General features: G+C 57.1%; 1 protein-coding gene across 1 annotated transcript; it reads left to right on the forward strand.

Moving 5' to 3' along the window:
- Positions 1-1,284: 1,284 nt before the first annotated feature.
- WNT4 (Wnt family member 4) lies at positions 1,285-16,858 on the forward strand. The gene is made up of 5 exons (XM_055706367.1): positions 1,285-1,698; positions 13,010-13,245; positions 15,383-15,514; positions 15,847-15,989; positions 16,217-16,858. Exons 1-5 carry the CDS (start codon positions 1,622-1,624, stop codon positions 16,682-16,684), a joined length of 1,056 nt encoding a protein of 351 aa, XP_055562342.1. The 5' UTR covers positions 1,285-1,621; the 3' UTR covers positions 16,685-16,858.
- The last annotated feature ends 810 nt before the right edge of the window (positions 16,859-17,668 follow it).

A 17,668-nucleotide genomic window follows, 5' to 3' on the forward strand; every position in this document is an offset into this window, starting at 1 on the left:
CGGTTGGGGCTCACAGCAACAACCTCCGATTCAGCCAGCATCCCACTTTCAACCGGGATAATCAGCAGGGACGTGAAAGCCAGATGAATGACTAGGTGAGGGTGGGCTGCTGCCTGTCAGGAGCTGGAATATAAGTCAAAGCACTTTGAAATTAAATCCTAGCTTTGACAGGGAACTAATGCAGCGATTTTAAAGTAGGTGTAATACACTTAGACAGGCATGTGTGCAGCCCAGTGCAAGTTGCTGTGCTTTGAATAAGTGCGTCCCAGCTCCACTGAGAGCAAGAAAATGGAATTGAAAAGACAAAGGGAATTTTGAATAGCTCCAAACCAGCTTGGCAAGATTTTAGAGATGGTAGCAAGAGGTTTTAGTAATGGACCTAACTAACAACATTGTCAGGAGGAGATTTGGTGCGCGGTTGTTGGCTGCCTGGGATCTTAGATTTCACACCAAGCAGCCATCTCGTGTTGCTCCCGGCTTTAAATTAAGTCATTTGCACCCGCACGGACTGCTGGGGATAGACGGAGGCATGGTGGGTGGAGGGAGGAGGTCGGGATCCCCACCACATCTCCTGACCTCCAGGGCTTCAGGGATTCCCAAGGGCTGACCTTCCTGGAGAACTCCACAGGTGGATTTGATCCTGGATCCTTGACCAGGCATCACCACCGACAGGCACAGCCCGGAGCCCATGGCCAGGGTCCTGCGGCTGGCTGCTACCGAGGGGCTTCACATCCTCATCCCTGCAGCCAGCTGCTACCAAGGGGCTTCACATCCTCATCCCTGCGGCTGCTCCCGAAGGGCTTTGCATCCTCATCCCTGCGGCCAGCTACTCCCGAGGGGCTTCGCATCCTACCCCTGCTGCCAACTCCACTGCTGTTCCCTCCTGATGGAAGCCCCCAGACCCCTCTCCTCACCAGTGAATTTCCAAGTGCCAAAACTAGGCATTTATAGTGAAGCCTTAGAAAACGGGATTTGGGATACCCCTCCGGATGGAAGGTGGTGGTGAAGGGGAAGGCAGTCCCGGAGATGCCAAGGCTGCCCCCACCCCCCCCACCCCCCGCAGTGTGGGCACCCCCAGCGCCAGACCCCATCCAAGGGCTCCGCTTTCCCACAGCCACGCGGAAATTCTCCTAAAAGCCCCAACCGCGAGGGGAGACCCCCACACACACACACACTTCGAGACACCCCCATCCCTCCCCGCACCTCCAGGAGGAGCGACCCCCGAGCCCCCCGCACCCCCGGGGGGGGTTGGGGGGGTCGGGGGCGGGGGGGGGGGGGGCGCAGCGGGGCAGCGGGCGCCGGCAGGACCCCCCCCCGGTGCCCTCCCCGCCGCCGTCCCGCCCCCGGGGGTGTCCCCGGCGGGTCCCGCCCAGGCGGCGGCGGGGCTGGGGCGGCCCCCGGGGCTGCCCCCGCCCCCGGCCCGCCCCCGGCCCGCCGCTCCATCCCGGGATGGGCCGGCCGAGCTGACAGTCGGGCTCGGCGGCCGCCGCGGGCGCATCCAGCGGGCAGCGCCCGCCGCCCCGCTCCTGCCCGGTGCCCACCCGCGGCGGCGGCTGCCCCGGCCGGGCGGGGGGCTGCCGCCGCCGGCCGCCCTCCCCCCGCCCCGCGCCGGCGCTCCAGGATGAGCCCGGAGTACTGCCTGCGCTCCTTGCTGCTCATCATCCTCGCCACCTTCTCGGCCAACGCCAGCAACTGGCTGTGAGTAGCCGCGGGGCGAGGGGAAGCGGGGGGGGACTCGCCACTTGTTGATCCCCCCCTCGGGGAGGCGGAGCAGGTGCTGCCGGGGTCGGGGTGCGACACCCCCCCACCCCCCCTCTCCCCGCGCTGTAGCGATGCTGCCGGGTACCCGGCGGGACACCGGGCTCCGTCCCCATCGCGCCGCGCCCCCTGCGCCCCCCCAGCTCTGGGGGCGGGGGTCGCAGCCCGGGCAGTTGAGCTGCGGGGGTGCCGACCCTCCCCAGCCGCTCGCGTCCCCTGTGTCACGGAGGCTGGTGGGCCTGGGGCTGCTTCCCGAGCCCCCGTCCCGTTTTTATCCTTCAGCCAGGAAGCTGGACCACGCCGGGGGTCGGGGCGTGGGGTCAGCGCAGGGGTCGGGGGCTGGCGAGGTGCCGTGCGGGGGCCAGCGGTCCAGGGGAGGGTTGAGCAGGGCTGGGGGTGGCCAAGGGTGCCAGCCCCGGGGGGCTGCCCACACCTCGGCCCTCCGCTCCTGGCCACAGCGGGGGGGGGGGGGGGGGGGGCTGTTGGATGCTGCAGGGAAGACCGGTGACATTGGGAACCCGCTGAACAAACACTGAAATAATGTGTAAGGTAAACAGGGGCGGAAATCATTCTGGAAAATTCCTGCGTGTTTGCCAAGGCGGTGGGACTGTCTTCTGGGGAGACCCCCCCCCCCGCCCCCAAGGGCAGAGGGGATGGAGCACGACAGCACTTTCCCACCTAACTTTGAACGAAGGCACAGGGTCCTCCTAATTAATCTGCTCTGGTGGGAGATGGTGCTTCCCCTGCTCCCGACGTTGCTGGCTGCCGTGAACAAATTAGTCCCCGCTGTGGGGCTGGGAACGTGGGCCGCCTCCGCATCACCTCCCCATCGGTGGGTTAGCTACAGCCTGACCCAGCGGGGGGTCCCTGGGGCTGTTGGGATGAAAGATCCCAAGTGGCTTGTGCCTCTCCTGCCACCTGTGCTCAGGTGGGCATGGTCCCACGAGCGCATCCCTGGTGTCCTCATCCCGTGTCTGGCTCCCGTCTCTCCTGCCTTGAGATTTGGCTGGCTGGAGGCTGTGGGGTGTGGGTGGGTTTGAGAGGATGCTCCCTACGCCCCGGGGAAAGTGCCAGGTCAGCAGCATTCTCCAAGTGGCCTGCCCATGGGAAAAGGTGCTCGCCCATCTGTAGCTGCCTGGGATGCGTTAGCACTTAGTCCTCTTCCCCTCCTCCTGTGCCAGATGGAGCCACTTGCGCGCCACGCATCTCCAACAAGTGGTGGGTGGATCATAGCAGCTCTCAAGGTGGTCTTTTAAGCTGTCATGCTTCTGGCGAAGGTATATCGGGAACTGTGGGAGCGTTTTTCCTGCAGGGAGAACATCCTGCTGAGGAAGCTTTGCAGGACCTGGCAGGTCCCTGGAGAGGAGCAGCCTTGGCTGCCCTGGGACGGGCATGGGGAACTATCTGGCAAAGGGGGTTTTGTGAGCGAGGTCGACATGGATGTGCAGAGGTGGGACCCCCCAGGTCCCCGGCGCCGCGCACAGCTGGGATCGCATTTGGGAAGCTGGGGAACAGACGGGGAGGGCTGTGTGCAGCCGTCCGTGCTGGCCAAGCGAGGGGTGGGCGCGGGGGGCTCGGCGGCCGGAGAGCAGCGGGCTCATTCCTGCCAACAGGGGAGGAAAAGCAGATCCATTTCAGTGCCTTTGAAAGGAAGGGGGTCAACTTTTTTGATGTTGTAAATGTATTGTGATAAAAGGATCGTCCGCCGCTCCGTGCTTTTTATCCTTTGCCTTTAGGATTAAGACAATTCCCATTGTTTATCTTCTCACATCAGAAACAAAGGCTGCCGGAGGCAATAAACAGAGTTAGAAGGATCCCAGGAGTTATCAGATATTCGAGGAATGAGTGTGCCTCGTATGTCTTCGTGAAGCCTCACGCGTGTGGGCTCCGGCGTGCTCTGCCTTATCATAGTGCTCGGGCGCTGCCAGCCTGTGCCCAGCGCAGCGGGGCCAGATCCAGCCTCGCCGCCGCGTGTTTCCACGCATCGGCATGTGCACGGTGAAGTTTGCTTTTCCAGAAACCTGCTGGATTAGTGATTAAGCTCAGTGGTGACTTTTTTTTTTTTTTTTTTTTTTTTCCTCCCTTCCCTTAAAGCTGCTTTCAACCTGTCCGGACTCGCATTCCCCCAGCACTTTGGAAAGACGCTGCTTGCAACACTTGAGCTGAAGGTTTCCTGTTAAGCCTGGCTTGGTGGGGAAGGGCTCGGTTTGGCCATGCAGATGTGTCCTCTGAGCCACCCCATCCCATATAAAAGGGAGATGGTGCAGGTATCTCTCAGGGGGATTGCTCTGCCTTAGCAGGCATAGAGCTGGAAGGGACTTTGCTGAATCTTTTCATTAAACAGACCAAGCTACTTTCCCTCTGGTTAGGAAGCAAACCTCAGGTGTGTTTTCTCAGTGTCTTGAGTTTAGGGAGTTGCTGCTTGGCTTACTGCCTATCCAGAAAACCTCTGTTCTTCAATCTGAAGAGATGCTCTGTTCCCGCTTCTTGTGAAAACCTTCAGGCTGGCTTTTCTTCCTGCCTTTGGAGGCTCAAAGAGTTTTAAGGCTTTTCCTCCTGCCTCTTCAGGCACAGAATTGTAAAATTAAATAAAGGGCTGTCGTTAGTGCCTTTTACATCTAGCTGGTTGTGCCCAGCAATGTCCCTCCGGCTTCTGCTTTGTCTCTGGAGGAGCCCCGGGATGTGCATTACGTAGGGGAAGGGGCTGAGTTACTGCCCAAAGCAACTCGCGTTTCACAGATTTGATTTGGCTCTTGAACCTGCACGTGCAGTGATGTGGTGGAGTTTGGAAGCGTGTCATCTCAGTGTGGTCCAAAACCGCCCCGATGCTGGGAGGTGTTTTGGGGGGGGGGTTTAGCCCTATGAGCACCTCTCTGAAGCTGGCGTGGGAGCACCAGGCTCCAGTTTCAGTGGGAGGTAAGGGGCCAGCAGCCGTTTAGTTATTTATTTGTTTCTTTATCTGTTTTGAAGAGAGGGAAGTCCACCTGAAGAAGTGAACTAGAAAATGTGCAAAGTGGGGTGTGGATGTAAGCATCCCCTAACCCCACGTGGCACTGGGGCTGCCGTGCTCCAAAGCTGTTTGGGTGGTTTGAGTGATGAGAGTCAAACCCCTTGCCCAGAAAGCATCGGATACAACCGGGCAGGGGTCCTTTCTGGGTGAGACCCCTGGTTATCAAGCTATCTGAGAATCATTACAGCCTCCCTCCGTTTTTCTTGCAGCTACAAGTGGCTTTGGAGGAGGGTCTCCATATGGATGCTGGATAGTCTGAGATGCGGTTATGCTGCTGCCGAGCAGGGTGTGCCACCAGCAGCTCAGTCTACCCCCTATTTACAGGGGTTTAAAACTTCCCTCTGGGCTTGAGTCTTGGCTTAAAGGGCTAGGAGCACAGATGGGCTTTTAAACCCTTTAAAAAAAAAAAACTGAATTTGAGCATACTGGGAAAGCTTGAAGACCTTGCAAGTGTCCAAACAAACCTGGCTAAGCAGCTGCTCTCTAATAGTAACCACTTTTGAGGGCTGGAGAGGAAGGGATAAAAGGAGTTTGGATTTCTCCGGACCCCTTTCATCTGAGTATCACAAGGTGCTTTGCAAATGCAGGGCCCGCTTCTCCGTGCTCGTCCCTGCCAGCTTTGCCGCAGGGATGTTGCAAGAGCAGCTTGAACGGTCATTTTGTGCTGCCTTGGGTCATTGTGCAATGTAGAGGACTTGGGAAGAAGCGTGCCTGGGTCCTGCGCTTGCATCCCTCTGGTTTTAAACTGGATTTGATTTATTTTTGTTTTAAGGTGAATCTCCCCGGCTTGGGAAGAGCAGGGAGAGCTCACTTCACCTTGAGCCTGGCTTGGTTTAATTTTGCACAAGATTTTTCGCCTTGTCGTCGTGACTCTCCCGTTTTCCACCTGGTGAGGAACCGGTCCAGCATTTTCCTGCTGGATGCCGTGCCGCTGCCACGCTGATGCAGCAGGTGCAACTAGCTCCAGGGCAGAGCTGCTGCCACCGAGCCCCGCTCTCCTCCCTGCCCTCTCCCTGTTTTGATGCAAGGTTCTCTCCTGGTTTTGATACACCAGGAAGGTTCCCCAGTCCTGTCTCCTCTGGCAGCTGGGATGGTGGCTTGCAGTGGTCGGGTTTGATGGATAATTTCCTCACTTTGAGGGTCACTGTGGGTTAGACAAGCAGTTCTCCACTTCTGGGGTGCCCAGGTCTCTTTGCATCGCTCTGGGCATCCTGCCGGCTCCATCAGGTTGGTGCCTGCAACCAGGGACACCCATTCCCCCAGGCTGTGGGGAGGGAGAACAAAACCAGCAGCCTCCAGCAGAAATATAATTGAATTTTTATTTCCTTTTAAGTCTTAGCTTGACAAAAACAGCTCATTTTAGCTCGGCAATGAAAATGAGCTGGCTTTAAGGGTTGCATCCTGCAGAGGCAAGAAACCTCTGCTGGTCTTGGTGCTGGACTTCTGACCAGTTTGGCTTGTCTCTGGGCACTGGCCCTATCTGGTGGGAAATCTTCAGGGCTGCGTTTGCCAGGGTATAGGAGAGACCTGTGCTCTCTGGCTCGCCAGCAGTGATGGGCATCTCTATCTTTTCCTAAGGAAACCTTAAATAAAATGACACCCCAGGCTTTAGCAGCAGAGCCTTGTTCTAGGGAGGATGGACGTGAGCGAGATAAAACCACTCTGCACCCCAGATTGTGCAGAACTGGACCAGCTCCAAGCATGAGCAACAGCAAGAAGCAGATTCCTTTTTTGCCATGGTTTGCTGTGACTTCATGAGTCAGAATTGGACTTTTGCATTGAAGCAAAAAAAAAACCAAAAACACGTTACTCTGCTGAGAGCTCCTGTCCTCTCCATCAATTCACCCTTGCAGGTGGAGAGAAATGCATTACAGCCATTTCTTTGGGCTTTCTTAAAATGATGAAATTACTGAGCAATCCTGAGGTTAACAGTTTCCAGGAGGTTCTTCCGTGTTTCCTTACAAGTGCATCGATGCCGACTCTTACAATACTTGGTAACTTTTTTTGCCTTAAAGCTTGAAAGATTTGCAAATCCACAAAAATCTCAGTCATCCAAGGCTGCCTGAACAGCGGGCTCTGCTCTGGGTACAAAGTGCAGGTAACCTTTGTTTGGCTGCAGCCCCAGGGTGTCTGCTCCCCCATGCCTGTGGGGGACCCCTGACAGCACCTCCCAGGCTCCCCAGGAGCTGCTGCCATGGGCTGTTGCAGTTTGCAGCTGGGAAGGTGGCGTGCAGGATCTGCCTGGCTCAGCAGAACTGGAGCCAGTATTGTGCTTTCACTAAATTACTGGGGAGGGGGGGGAATTAATTGAGTATCTTGGCCGATGGAGAGCAGCCTGGGGTCTGTTGCAAGTTGGGCGAGATCAAACTAATCCTGCAGAAGGCTGCTCTCACCACGGATTTGCAAATTCGAATCGAAACTAAAAACTCCTCAGGTTTGCTCCAACCAGATCTAACCTGAAGCACTGCACGAGGGGAATTCCCACGGAGCTCAGCCCCGTGGCCTGCGCTTGCCTCCTCTTGCAACAAGGCATTGCTGTTGTATGCGAGCCCGGGAGCAGCTTCTATCGACTTCTGAAGGAAGATGCGGTAAAGGGTATTTCCTACACATCCAAAGCAGATTTCCAAAGTGGATGCTGCTCCCAGCCTCTCCCCAGCTTCTACCCTGGTCTTCCCCATCACCAAGTGGAGATGTTGCCCCGGGATGCTCAGAAAGGGCATCTTGGGACCAGCAGCCAGGCCACCTCGCTTCCCCCCCCGAGCCCTGTGATGGGGGAGGCAGGCCACCAGCGATGCGTGGTGCATGGGTGGGCGGGTGTTTTCTAGGCGCATGTGGTGTTAGGTGCAGGGTCTGAGGTGCAGGGGGGACAGGATTTGAGCTTGGGCAGTGGAGCTGCGTGCTCAGGTCTGCGGGCAGGTCGTGCTGATCATGGCAGTGCCTCCTCCTGCGAGACTGTTTCAGCATTTGTTGGTCGGAGGTGGAGCTGAGGGTGTGAAAAGAGCCGTTTCAGCCAAGAGATGACACTTGCAGTAACTGCGATGGGCAGGACTGAGCCCGAGAGCTGCTTTTCTTCCAGGGAAGGAAACGGGCTCTCAGATGATGGCTTCGGAAATGATGCTTTACGCTTTCAAGGGATGGAAAGGCAAGATATCTCATCCTAGGAGGGGGATGCCTGATCTCTGGGAGGGAAAAGACCTGCTGCAGAGCCATCAGCTGGAGAAGAGCAACCTTGCAGGGTGCAGGTTCTCCAGCAGATCCCGACAGGAACGTGCCGGAGTTGGCAGACCTGCTGAACCGTGCCGAGGACGTGGGTGGTACCAGCAAGCCTGGCCCTGCTGGCACAGGCAGAGTGGCACTAAGCCCACTGCAGGACACCACAAGAAAGCACAGAGGGGGATCTGTGGCCACCTAGAGTATCCTTTGACCTGCCAGCCCTGCGACATCTCTCCGTGCCTTCTCTCTCTGCTTGGAAGGGGAAAGAAACAAGGAAGAGATGATCCCCTTCTCCATAGCTGTGGGACGGCTCCTTGCGGTGCCTGGTCAGTACCTCTGCATGCATCCATCCATCTATCTTCATGCTCTTCTGTTTTTTCCATCCTAAACAAGCCTTTTCTCCTTCCTCAGAAGAAACCTGTCTGCACAGGGCAGCCTCAATCCTAAATACAACCCGGAGTCGCTGGCTGACTATGCAGCCAGCCACAAGATGCGCCACTGATCCAGGCTGGCTTGGCTCCTCCACAAGCAGGGAGGATGTTTGCAGAGGCTGCCTCTCGGAGAGGAGCAGAGCTGAAGCATCTTTGCAATTTAAAACTTGGAACAAGCTTCTTGTGGCCTTGGCCGGGCAGGTATCCCAGGCAGGCTGAGCATCTGCTGAACGAGGTGAAGCTTCTGAGCTTGTCTGGCTTCTCAGCATCTCTAAGTGATGGATCAGTGATGCTGCTGGCTGTTAGCTGCTTCAGGAAAATATTCCCAAAATGAAATAATACAAAGAGTTCTCACACTTGAAACTCATTTGTTTCAATAGAAGAAACACCAGAGATTTCTGCTTTCTCCAAGACATCTGCTACGTCTTTCCTGGCCCGCCTCTATTGAGAATTTGTCAATGACTCAAATTTCCACACCTTCCCATGGCAGGGAATCTCCTCCCCTCTCCTTCTGGCTCTATCTGCCAACCGCTGTGGTTCTTCCGATGGTTTTCTTGTCATTCCACCAATTATTCTTCCTTCTGAAACAATTATCATCATTTTAATTTAAGCAGGGCTTCCTCCTCCCCACCCCACCCCACCCCTCCATGTTGTCTGTGTGTCCCCCCCGGCCTTTTCCAAGCTCCCTGGATTTGAGGTTTCCTTATTTGCCATCTTGCAGGGTGGATCAATTGCAGCTGCTTAAATTACGGGGCTTCAGTCTTGATCTATATGCTGTGGATGGGGGAAAAAAAAAAAGGAAGGGCTGTCCGTCAGTTTGGTGTTAAAGCAGTGACTTTTATTAAAATGGAGCTTGTTCTGTGAGTGACTCTGCTGGATGTGAAGGTGGGAGAAAAGAAATGTAAATGCCATGGTGAAGCAAGAAAACAAAACCTGAACAAACGGCTTGGGCAGCAGCTCACCCCTTGAAAGATTCTTTGCCCAGTCTTAGAAAAGGAAGAAAATGTGCCGTGATTTGGGTTGGCGTTTTTTCCCACTGTTTTGAGGCTGTATGTGAGACTTAAGCCATGATCTGGAGCTCTGCACAACCACCAAGATGTCATATCAGGATGGAGATCTGCACCGAGTCCTTGAGTGGGCAGCAGTGGTTGGGTTCCCCCCATTGCGCCTGCCTTGCTGTATGTGCAGGTAGGTGAAGGCTCTGTCTGTGGTTTCTCCCACCTCAGTCCAGGAAAATGAAGCCTGGAAGCAAGATCCTCCTTATGGACCAGGCGAAGTGTTAGAGCCGCGTTTCCATGGTGACTGTGGGATGCTGCGGATGGATTTGGTGCCTTGCTTGGGCTCCACAGCCCTCTGTGAGTTGTGGGGTAGAAGCATATTTGAATGCTGGTGAGATCTTTGAGTGCTGGTGAGGGCAGAGCAGGTTTCACAGCTCTTATCTCACCCTTCAGCTGCTCCGGAGAGGGGAAGGGGGTGAGACATTCCTGCCCAGTGCCGCTGGATGTGTTGGGGAGAGATGCCATGTGAAAGCCTCAGAGATGAGGTCCTCCAGCAAAGGTCCTTCCTTACATCCTAGACTCAACCCCTGGATCCCTCCTGGACCAGGGACCAGGATGGGAGCCTCCTCCTACTGTGAAACCACCGGGGGTCTCGGTTGTTTTTTTTAAACAGCGATAGTACTCATGGGGTGTAGGAGACTGGTAGCCTGATGGAGCCATGGCATTTTGGGCACAGTTGCCTCCATCCCTAGGGAGGGGCAGACGTGGCATGGGTCGAGGAGGGATGATGGCACACAGAGGACCTGTCACGGAGGATTGAGGCCAGAGCACTGTTCTGGATAGCTTCATCTTATTTGCCTGCCCTGCAAAACAAATTACCAGACCCATTTTTGGAGAGCTGTACCTATCTTTGAAGCATCCTTGGCCTTCATTTTATCATTCCAAACAGCATTAAATGCTTGTTGGGGAGGCATCTTATCAGGCGCATCTACTTGGAAAGGCTTGAAAGGCTCCTGTCACGCTTTTCTTCATGTGTGCTTTGAATTTATAGCTCCCCATTGCCTGGAGAATCCCACTGAGCTGGGAAATATATTAGAAAAGGAGATGATGCCCCCATCCTGAGTGGAGCTGATATTAATGGGGCTGTTACACCCATGGCACGGTTCCCTCCTGCCAAGGTGCCTGCACTCGGGTCAGGCACTGACTCATTGCACGACCAGCCCCGCTGCTGCGCAGGAGCTGCTTCCCTGCTATGATAAATGCTGCTGAAGTTGCAGGATGGGGGTGAAAGCCAAACGGGCACAAGAGGTGAGTTCCAGAGGCATAATCTGGTTTTCTTGGCTTCCAGGCTTAAATCTGATCGACTGACCCACGGTGTCTTGCGGCGAATCTCACCGCTTTGCTGTGTGTCTGTTTCCCCGTGCCCAAGCTGAAACGATGGCTGGACCTGGAAGGGGACAGACCTGTCACAGCCACTTCAGGCTCGCTCAGCATCAAACATCCTCGAAGCTCCCAAGGGCGGATTGCTGCCTTTATCCTGGCTCAGCCGACTGCAGCAAGATGTGGGAAGGGCAGTTGTTGCATCCCATGTCTGGGACCGCAGCATGGGGCCGGGGATGCTTCTTGCACGGTGTGGGGGGCCAGCAGGAAGGTGGCAACCCTGGGTTTTGCCACGGTGAGGGTTCCAAGCCAGCCATCTGCAGCAGGGAGCCGCGCAGCCATGCCCTCAGAGGAGCAGAAAGCCTTGGGCAGAGATGTTTAGCTGGTACAAAGGCTAGAAGAGGACTTGGCTCTGAAAGCAGGGCAGCCTGCCACTTCCCGCTGTCCGAGAGGCATTGCATCAAGTGATCTCCGCGCACAAGGAAAGCTGAATGCTTTTGACGGCTCGCCATGCAGACTCCCCACGGACGCTGCAAGCCAAGCCGGCTTTCTCACCGTCTCCCACGGCCCCCAGTTGTAAGCGTGAAACCAAGCTGGTGAATAATTCTGCTGATGCACAGAAGAGAAAATCCTGTTCTCTCCTCCTGGGGCAGACTGGCAGGGCTAATGAGAGGAAGAGGCTGTGACAACTTGATTTTGTGGCTGGAGTCAGCAGATCTGGCTCCTGGGACACATGGGAACAGGCAGGGAGCAGGAGCCACTTTTGCACAGTCACTTCTCGGAGGCAAGCAGGGCTTCAAAGGAAAAATCCTTAGCAGGATGTCGCAACTTGGGAGGAGGAGGCAAAAAAACAAGCAAACAAAAAACCCACAAGCTCTGTAGGGCTGGGAAATGCAGAGTCAAGGAGTGAGGTTTCCAAAAAGCCTTCGCTCGGGACCCACATCTCTTGGTGCAGCTGAGGGAGCAGCGTGAGCTGACGCCGGTGATTCCCAAGGACGTTAAAGCTCGGCACGTGCAAACGTGCATTTTGCCTGTCCCACGTAGGGGACCTCCCTTCCGCATGGCAGGATGGGGCTCCAGCGGTGGCAGTGTCACTTAAAGCAGGTGCCAGCAGCCACGGGAAGGAGGGTGGCTCAGCTACGCGCGTGCTGGCACAGGCAGCTGTAGATCTTGGATTATCCAACGGCCTGATGAGCCCTTGGACAATCTGACCGGGGCTGCCTTAAGCCCCCTCTGGGATCCAGAGGCTGGAGCGGGAGGATGGACCTGGGAGATGGGTGAGCTTGGGCACGTGCAGGGGGTGGTGGGGTGGGTTACTGGGGTGGGCAGCATGGACCGTTGTGCCCCAGCACTCGGTGAGGAGATGCCAGGAGCTTGCAAGGCGCTTGCCCCAAAGGAGTAAGCTCCCTCCTGCCTCTAAAGCCCAAGAGCAGCTCTGTAACTCCTTCTGCTGAGGATGGGCCACGGAAAGCAGAGCACCTGGTCACCCCCACACAGGACCAGTCCTTTCCAGGTCACCTCATGGCCACGTCCACGAGCTGTGCTGGTGGAGGAGATGCCCAGCACGTGCGATCTTACCCACGGCAGGCTCCTGATTCTGTCCTGCCCACCTCAAGCCCTGCTCGAATCCCAGGTGATGGGAAACCTGGCAGCTCCCGGAGGCCATCCCTGCCTGCTGGGGGCCGGGGGAGCTAAGAGCAGGCTCCAGGAGGGAAGTGGTTTGGAGGGTGATGTTTGTCGGTGATGAGCACAGCCACGCTGCGGGAGCAGTGTGGCAGCTGGAGCTGGCAGCTGAGCCCCTGTCCTGCTTGTTTTGGCTGACTTCAGAGGCCTCTGGCTTTTCCTAGTAGCACTTGGATGTGCCGGTACTCAGGAGACCTGACCGGGCACATTCAGACAACGCCGAAAATATCTTCCTTGCAGGCAACAGAGGCAAAGGGGAGCCAGCAGCTGGGCTCCCTGAGAGACGGGGGACCAGGCTGCAGAGGGAAGGTTGTTTTGCTTGGGTTTGCTCTCTGCCAGCCAAAAATGCATCCTGAGGAGCCACCGCAGTGGCACATTGAAGGTGACCCCAGATGGGCACCAGGTCTCAGCTGTGGAGGAGATGAGAGGGTAGGTCTCCTTGCCTTCTGCAGTGCAGGGTGTCCCAGCTGAACACGGGTTTGTGCTCCCCCGAGCCCTCCTTGCCTCCTAACCGGTCGTGCTGGCTGTCGTGGCAGGTACCTGGCCAAGCTGTCTTCAGTGGGGAGCATCTCCGAGGAGGAGACCTGTGAGAAGCTGAAGGGCTTGATCCAGCGCCAGGTGCAGATGTGCAAGAGGAACCTGGAGGTGATGGACTCAGTGAGGCGCGGAGCCCAGCTGGCCATCGAGGAGTGCCAGTACCAGTTCCGCAACCGCCGCTGGAACTGCTCCACGCTGGACACCCTGCCCGTCTTCGGCAAGGTGGTAACACAAGGTGAGCCATGAGGATGTGTGCCTAGGGTGCTACGTGGGGGACTGGCTGCCACAGCAGCCCGGTGGGCTGCACGGGGGTCTGGCTCGCCTGCCCCTGAGCCGGCAGCTGCAGGGAGAAGGGAATGGCCTGGTGTTGGATCCTGGGGCTGACCAGCCTTCCCTGGGCGTTCAGCAGGGCTCTTTTCACAGTACAAGGGGCAGCGTATCCAGACCCTTGGAATTCCTCAGCTGCTGGGTGCTCCCTCTCCCAAACCTTTTTTGCACCCAGAGGGTGCCCGTTGCATGGAGGCACCAGCCCAGGGCATCTGGAGAGCCCGGACCTTTTACAAGGACAATTCCAAGCTCGGGTGAGGGCCCTAAAGTCACGCTGCGGTCTAATCTCTTCCCCACCAAGCCCAGGAGCCGCTCTCCACAAAGCCGTGGCTGCGTTCGCATTTGTTTGGTCTCTTCTCCGGGCAGCCGAAGCGATGAGCGCTGCCAGAGGAGCCCTTGGGAGGACAGCCCTCTGCCGCCCGATGGGAGTAAAACACATTTTTTTATGGATGGACCCTCCGAGGACATCATCATCATCGCCCACCACCACCCAGCTGCCCACCTTCGGGGGGGGAGTTCTGGCCAGGGCAGCCCCCAGCCCATCTGATCCCAGCTGCACGCAGGCGTCCTGGAGGCACGGGGCTGTGATGAAACCAAGCAAGGACCCAGAGCAGCGGGGTGAGGAGACGAAGGGGAAAGCCCCTCCGCAAGCCCTGGAGACCACCAAAGCAGCCCTTGGCTCCCCTTAGGTGCCGCCTGTGATGTACCCTCTCGCCTCCCATCCCAGGACCCATAGACCGAAGCCACCCCCCGGCTCCTTGTTTGACTTTCCTCCCCTCCACACAGGGGTGAAGATCTCTCCTTGTGAAGGTTCAGGGACTGGAAATACCAGAAATACCAGAAACTAAAAGTCGTCTCTTTTTAGGCAGCCACAGCACAAACCGACCAACACGATCCTACTATTAACCTCGATTAACTTGGAGGCGGTTCAGTCCCCGCGCTGGCTGGGTCCTCCCCAGCCGCTGCCGCCCAGATTACAGCTGGGCCACCAAAGGCTGGGCTGCGACCACCAAAGGAGCTGCCCTCTGTCCGACCGGCGAGCCAGGGTGACATCTGCTTACAAGCCATCCCCTCCTCTACCCCAAGCATGGGGCTACCCCAAACGCCAGCCCTCCTTGCTTGGCGATGGAGGGGCCGTGTCCTCCACCAGCCTTGGAGGATGGTGAGGACTAGGGTGTTGTGGGAGCTGATCCCTGGCTACGCCGCCCTGTGTGTTTATCCCCAGGGATGCTCCCTGACTTCCCAACCAAGTGTTTCCTAACCGTGCGGCACCACAGAGGTAGATGGAAGAGCTGGGAAGGGGCTGCACCCTGGGGACCGGCGAGGTTTTGCAAGGCGCTTTGGGAGCGGCATAGGGCTTCGCAGGGTGGTTTGGGAGGTGCTGGAAACCACAGGACCCTGTGTGAGAGGGTGGCAAGGAGCTGCAGCTGCAGGGGATGTTCCTGGACATGGAAAGCAGGCAACTAGTTTGGATGCAGGAGGGATTTCACGGCAGAGGTGCATTGCAAGCACCAGGCAGGACAGTCTCTCCACATAAACTCTGGAGAGCTCTCCCCACATTGGCAATACAGCCATCGCCACGTTGCCAGGTTATCATCTGCCCATCACATCCACGTTTTTAACCTCGTGGGGCAGTTCCTGGCTCCTTCACTATTGCAAGACAGGGCTCTCGCTGCTGCAAATGATCTCCCAGCACCGAGGTGTCTCTGCTGAGACTGGTCCAGGCTTGGCACTAAGCAAAAAGCATCCCTGGGAGCAGGGAGGATGGAGCATCCCACGTGGGGTACCCCATTCTGGGAGGAAGAGATAGAGCAAAGGGTTTGACTCCATAGCTCCGCATAGCGTGTTTTGCCAAGAGCCAGTTTTCAGACCAGCTTTTCAAGGTGCAACACCAGCGTTAGGAGGGAAGAGGAGCAGAGACACACACAACAGCCCACCAAGGGGCTTTGGCCACCTGGCTGCACCCCCACACACCCCCCAGAAAGCCCCCTTTGCATGCCTTGGACTTGCTGCCACGTTTCCCACCATCGTTTGTACTGTTGCAGGGACACGGGAGGCAGCATTCGTCTATGCCATCTCTTCGGCAGGGGTGGCCTTCGCAGTGACCCGAGCCTGCAGCAGCGGCGAGCTGGACAAGTGTGGATGCGACCGCACGGTGCAGGGGGGCAGCCCGCAGGGTGAGCATGCAAAGAGCAGGGGGGGGAGACTGAGCGGGGATGCAAAATAGCCAAGCATGGAAATGCCCATTCTCTGGAGCCACCCTGAAAGGAGGAAAAAACAAAATAAAAAAAATAACCAAACTCAAAAAACCCTCCTGTTAGTCCCCAGGAGTGCCCTCAATTTTGGAGCATCACCCATGGGGGAGGGAAGGTCGGTGTGTGTCCCCGGTGCCCCAGACAGCCCAAAGACAGAAGGGGGGGCAGGTCAGCTGCATTTTAGGAGGGGCACGGCTGCAGGGGATAAGCAATGCGGGGTGGCTTGTCCATCTCATCTGTGCTTGCTGCCTTAGGCTTCCAGTGGTCGGGCTGCTCCGATAACATCGCCTACGGCGTGGCCTTCTCCCAGTCCTTCGTCGACGTCCGCGAGAGGAGCAAAGGGGCCTCTTCCAACAGGGCATTAATGAACCTCCACAACAACGAGGCAGGGAGGAAGGTAATGGTGAGGGGGCAACCTGGGCAGCCGGCGCGGCTGTGCAGCATCCCAGCTGGGCTCCGCAGCCGGCGCTTGAGCCGTTTGGGCTTCGTTGCATCCCGTGGGCTGATGTACAGCAGCAGCAGCGCTTCCTGCACCACCCTCCCAGCCCCCATACGTCGCACCCTCCTTGCCGTGTCCGTCCCGCGCTGACCGTCCCGTCTGGTTTCTTGTCTCTGTCCCTCCAGGCGATCCTGAACAACATGCGGGTGGAGTGCAAGTGTCACGGCGTGTCGGGCTCGTGCGAGTTCAAGACGTGCTGGAAAGCCATGCCCCCCTTCCGCAAAGTGGGCAACGTCCTGAAGGAGAAATTCGACGGTGCCACAGAGGTCGAGCAGAGCGAGATCGGATCCACCAAAGTGTTGGTGCCCAAAAACTCCCAGTTCAAGCCACACACGGACGAGGACCTCGTCTACCTGGACTCCAGTCCTGACTTCTGTGACCACGACCTCAAGAACGGGGTGCTGGGCACCAGCGGCCGGCAGTGCAACAAGACCTCCAAGGCTATCGATGGCTGCGAGCTGATGTGCTGCGGCCGAGGCTTTCATACGGACGAAGTGGAGGTTGTGGAAAGGTGCAGCTGCAAATTCCACTGGTGCTGCTCCGTCAAGTGCAAACCCTGCCATCGGGTGGTGGAAATCCATACGTGCCGGTGATGCACGGAGGGGAGCAGCCAGCCATCCCCCTTCTCTAACTGACCCTGCTTCTCCCTTGCCCCACGGCCAGGACTGAGGAAGTAACCCAGATGCTGCAGGGAGAGCGCAGCTCTTTACAGAGACACAGCCCCAGAGAAAAACAGATTTTAAAGAAAAAAAATATTTAAAGTTTAAAAAAATCGATCATTGTTGGGTTTTTTTTTTTTATTTGCTTTTGTTTGCTTGCTTTATTTACTGCTGAAGCCAGAGCCCTGAGCCCCTCGGTGTCCTGGGCCAGCAGGGACATGTCTGCTCCCGGTGCTGGCCGGGGACCCATGCGATGCCTGCTTTCATCAGATGGGCTCCTGCCGGCTGCGGAGCATTGCAGACAGGAGGTGTTTAAGCCAAGGTTAGCGTTACGCATTCGGTATCTTCTATCACAGTTATTTTTATTTGTTTAAGGCATGCACTGAGCATCCTGGCACGCTGCTTGCCTTGGCCGAGCCTCCGGAGGGGATGGAGCGCGGCCAGCCTGCGCAGCCAGGTGCCTTGCAGAGGATGGGCAGATGGTGACGGGGTGGCACTGTCCCCAGGAGTTACGCTCCATGTGGGGAGAGCCCAGCCAGAGCGATCGGTACGTGAGGGGGCTGTGGGATGCTCCTGGGTCCCCTTGTTGTGGGATGCTCAATGGCCTCCCTGGGCACTGGATGGATTTTGGAGCAGCTCCAGTGACCACTGATTTCCAGAAGCTCCTCAGCTGCTGCCCAGGGCTGTCGCGGGACGCAATGTTCTGACTGTGCTCCCTTTCCCCTTGAAAGCTGCCCTCCCCCATCACTTCTCCAGCATTTTGTTCAGCTGGAGACTGTGAAGAGGGTCCAGAGAGGCCATGGTACCTACAATCCCATAACTTAACGGAGCTGGGAGCTGATGGGACAAAATCCCGGGGGATTTCTTTTCCTCTGTCCCATCATTGCCCCCACCTTGCTCACCAGCATCCCACAACCA

The sequence above is a fragment of the Falco cherrug genome, chromosome 3 (assembly GCF_023634085.1).
Source record: "Falco cherrug isolate bFalChe1 chromosome 3, bFalChe1.pri, whole genome shotgun sequence".
Classification (NCBI taxonomy): Eukaryota; Metazoa; Chordata; class Aves; order Falconiformes; family Falconidae; genus Falco; species Falco cherrug.

Bases quoted from the DNA above. Each gene is read 5' to 3' on its own strand.
- WNT4 (XM_055706367.1), top strand. From the start codon at position 1,622: ATGAGCCCGGAGTACTGCCTGCGCTCCTTGCTGCTCATCATCCTCGCC. The intron at 1,699-13,009 runs GTGAGTAGCCGC...CTGTCGTGGCAG, and splicing joins GCCAACGCCAGCAACTGGCT to GTACCTGGCCAAGCTGTCTT. The intron at 13,246-15,382 runs GTGAGCCATGAG...GTACTGTTGCAG, and splicing joins CGGCAAGGTGGTAACACAAG to GGACACGGGAGGCAGCATTC.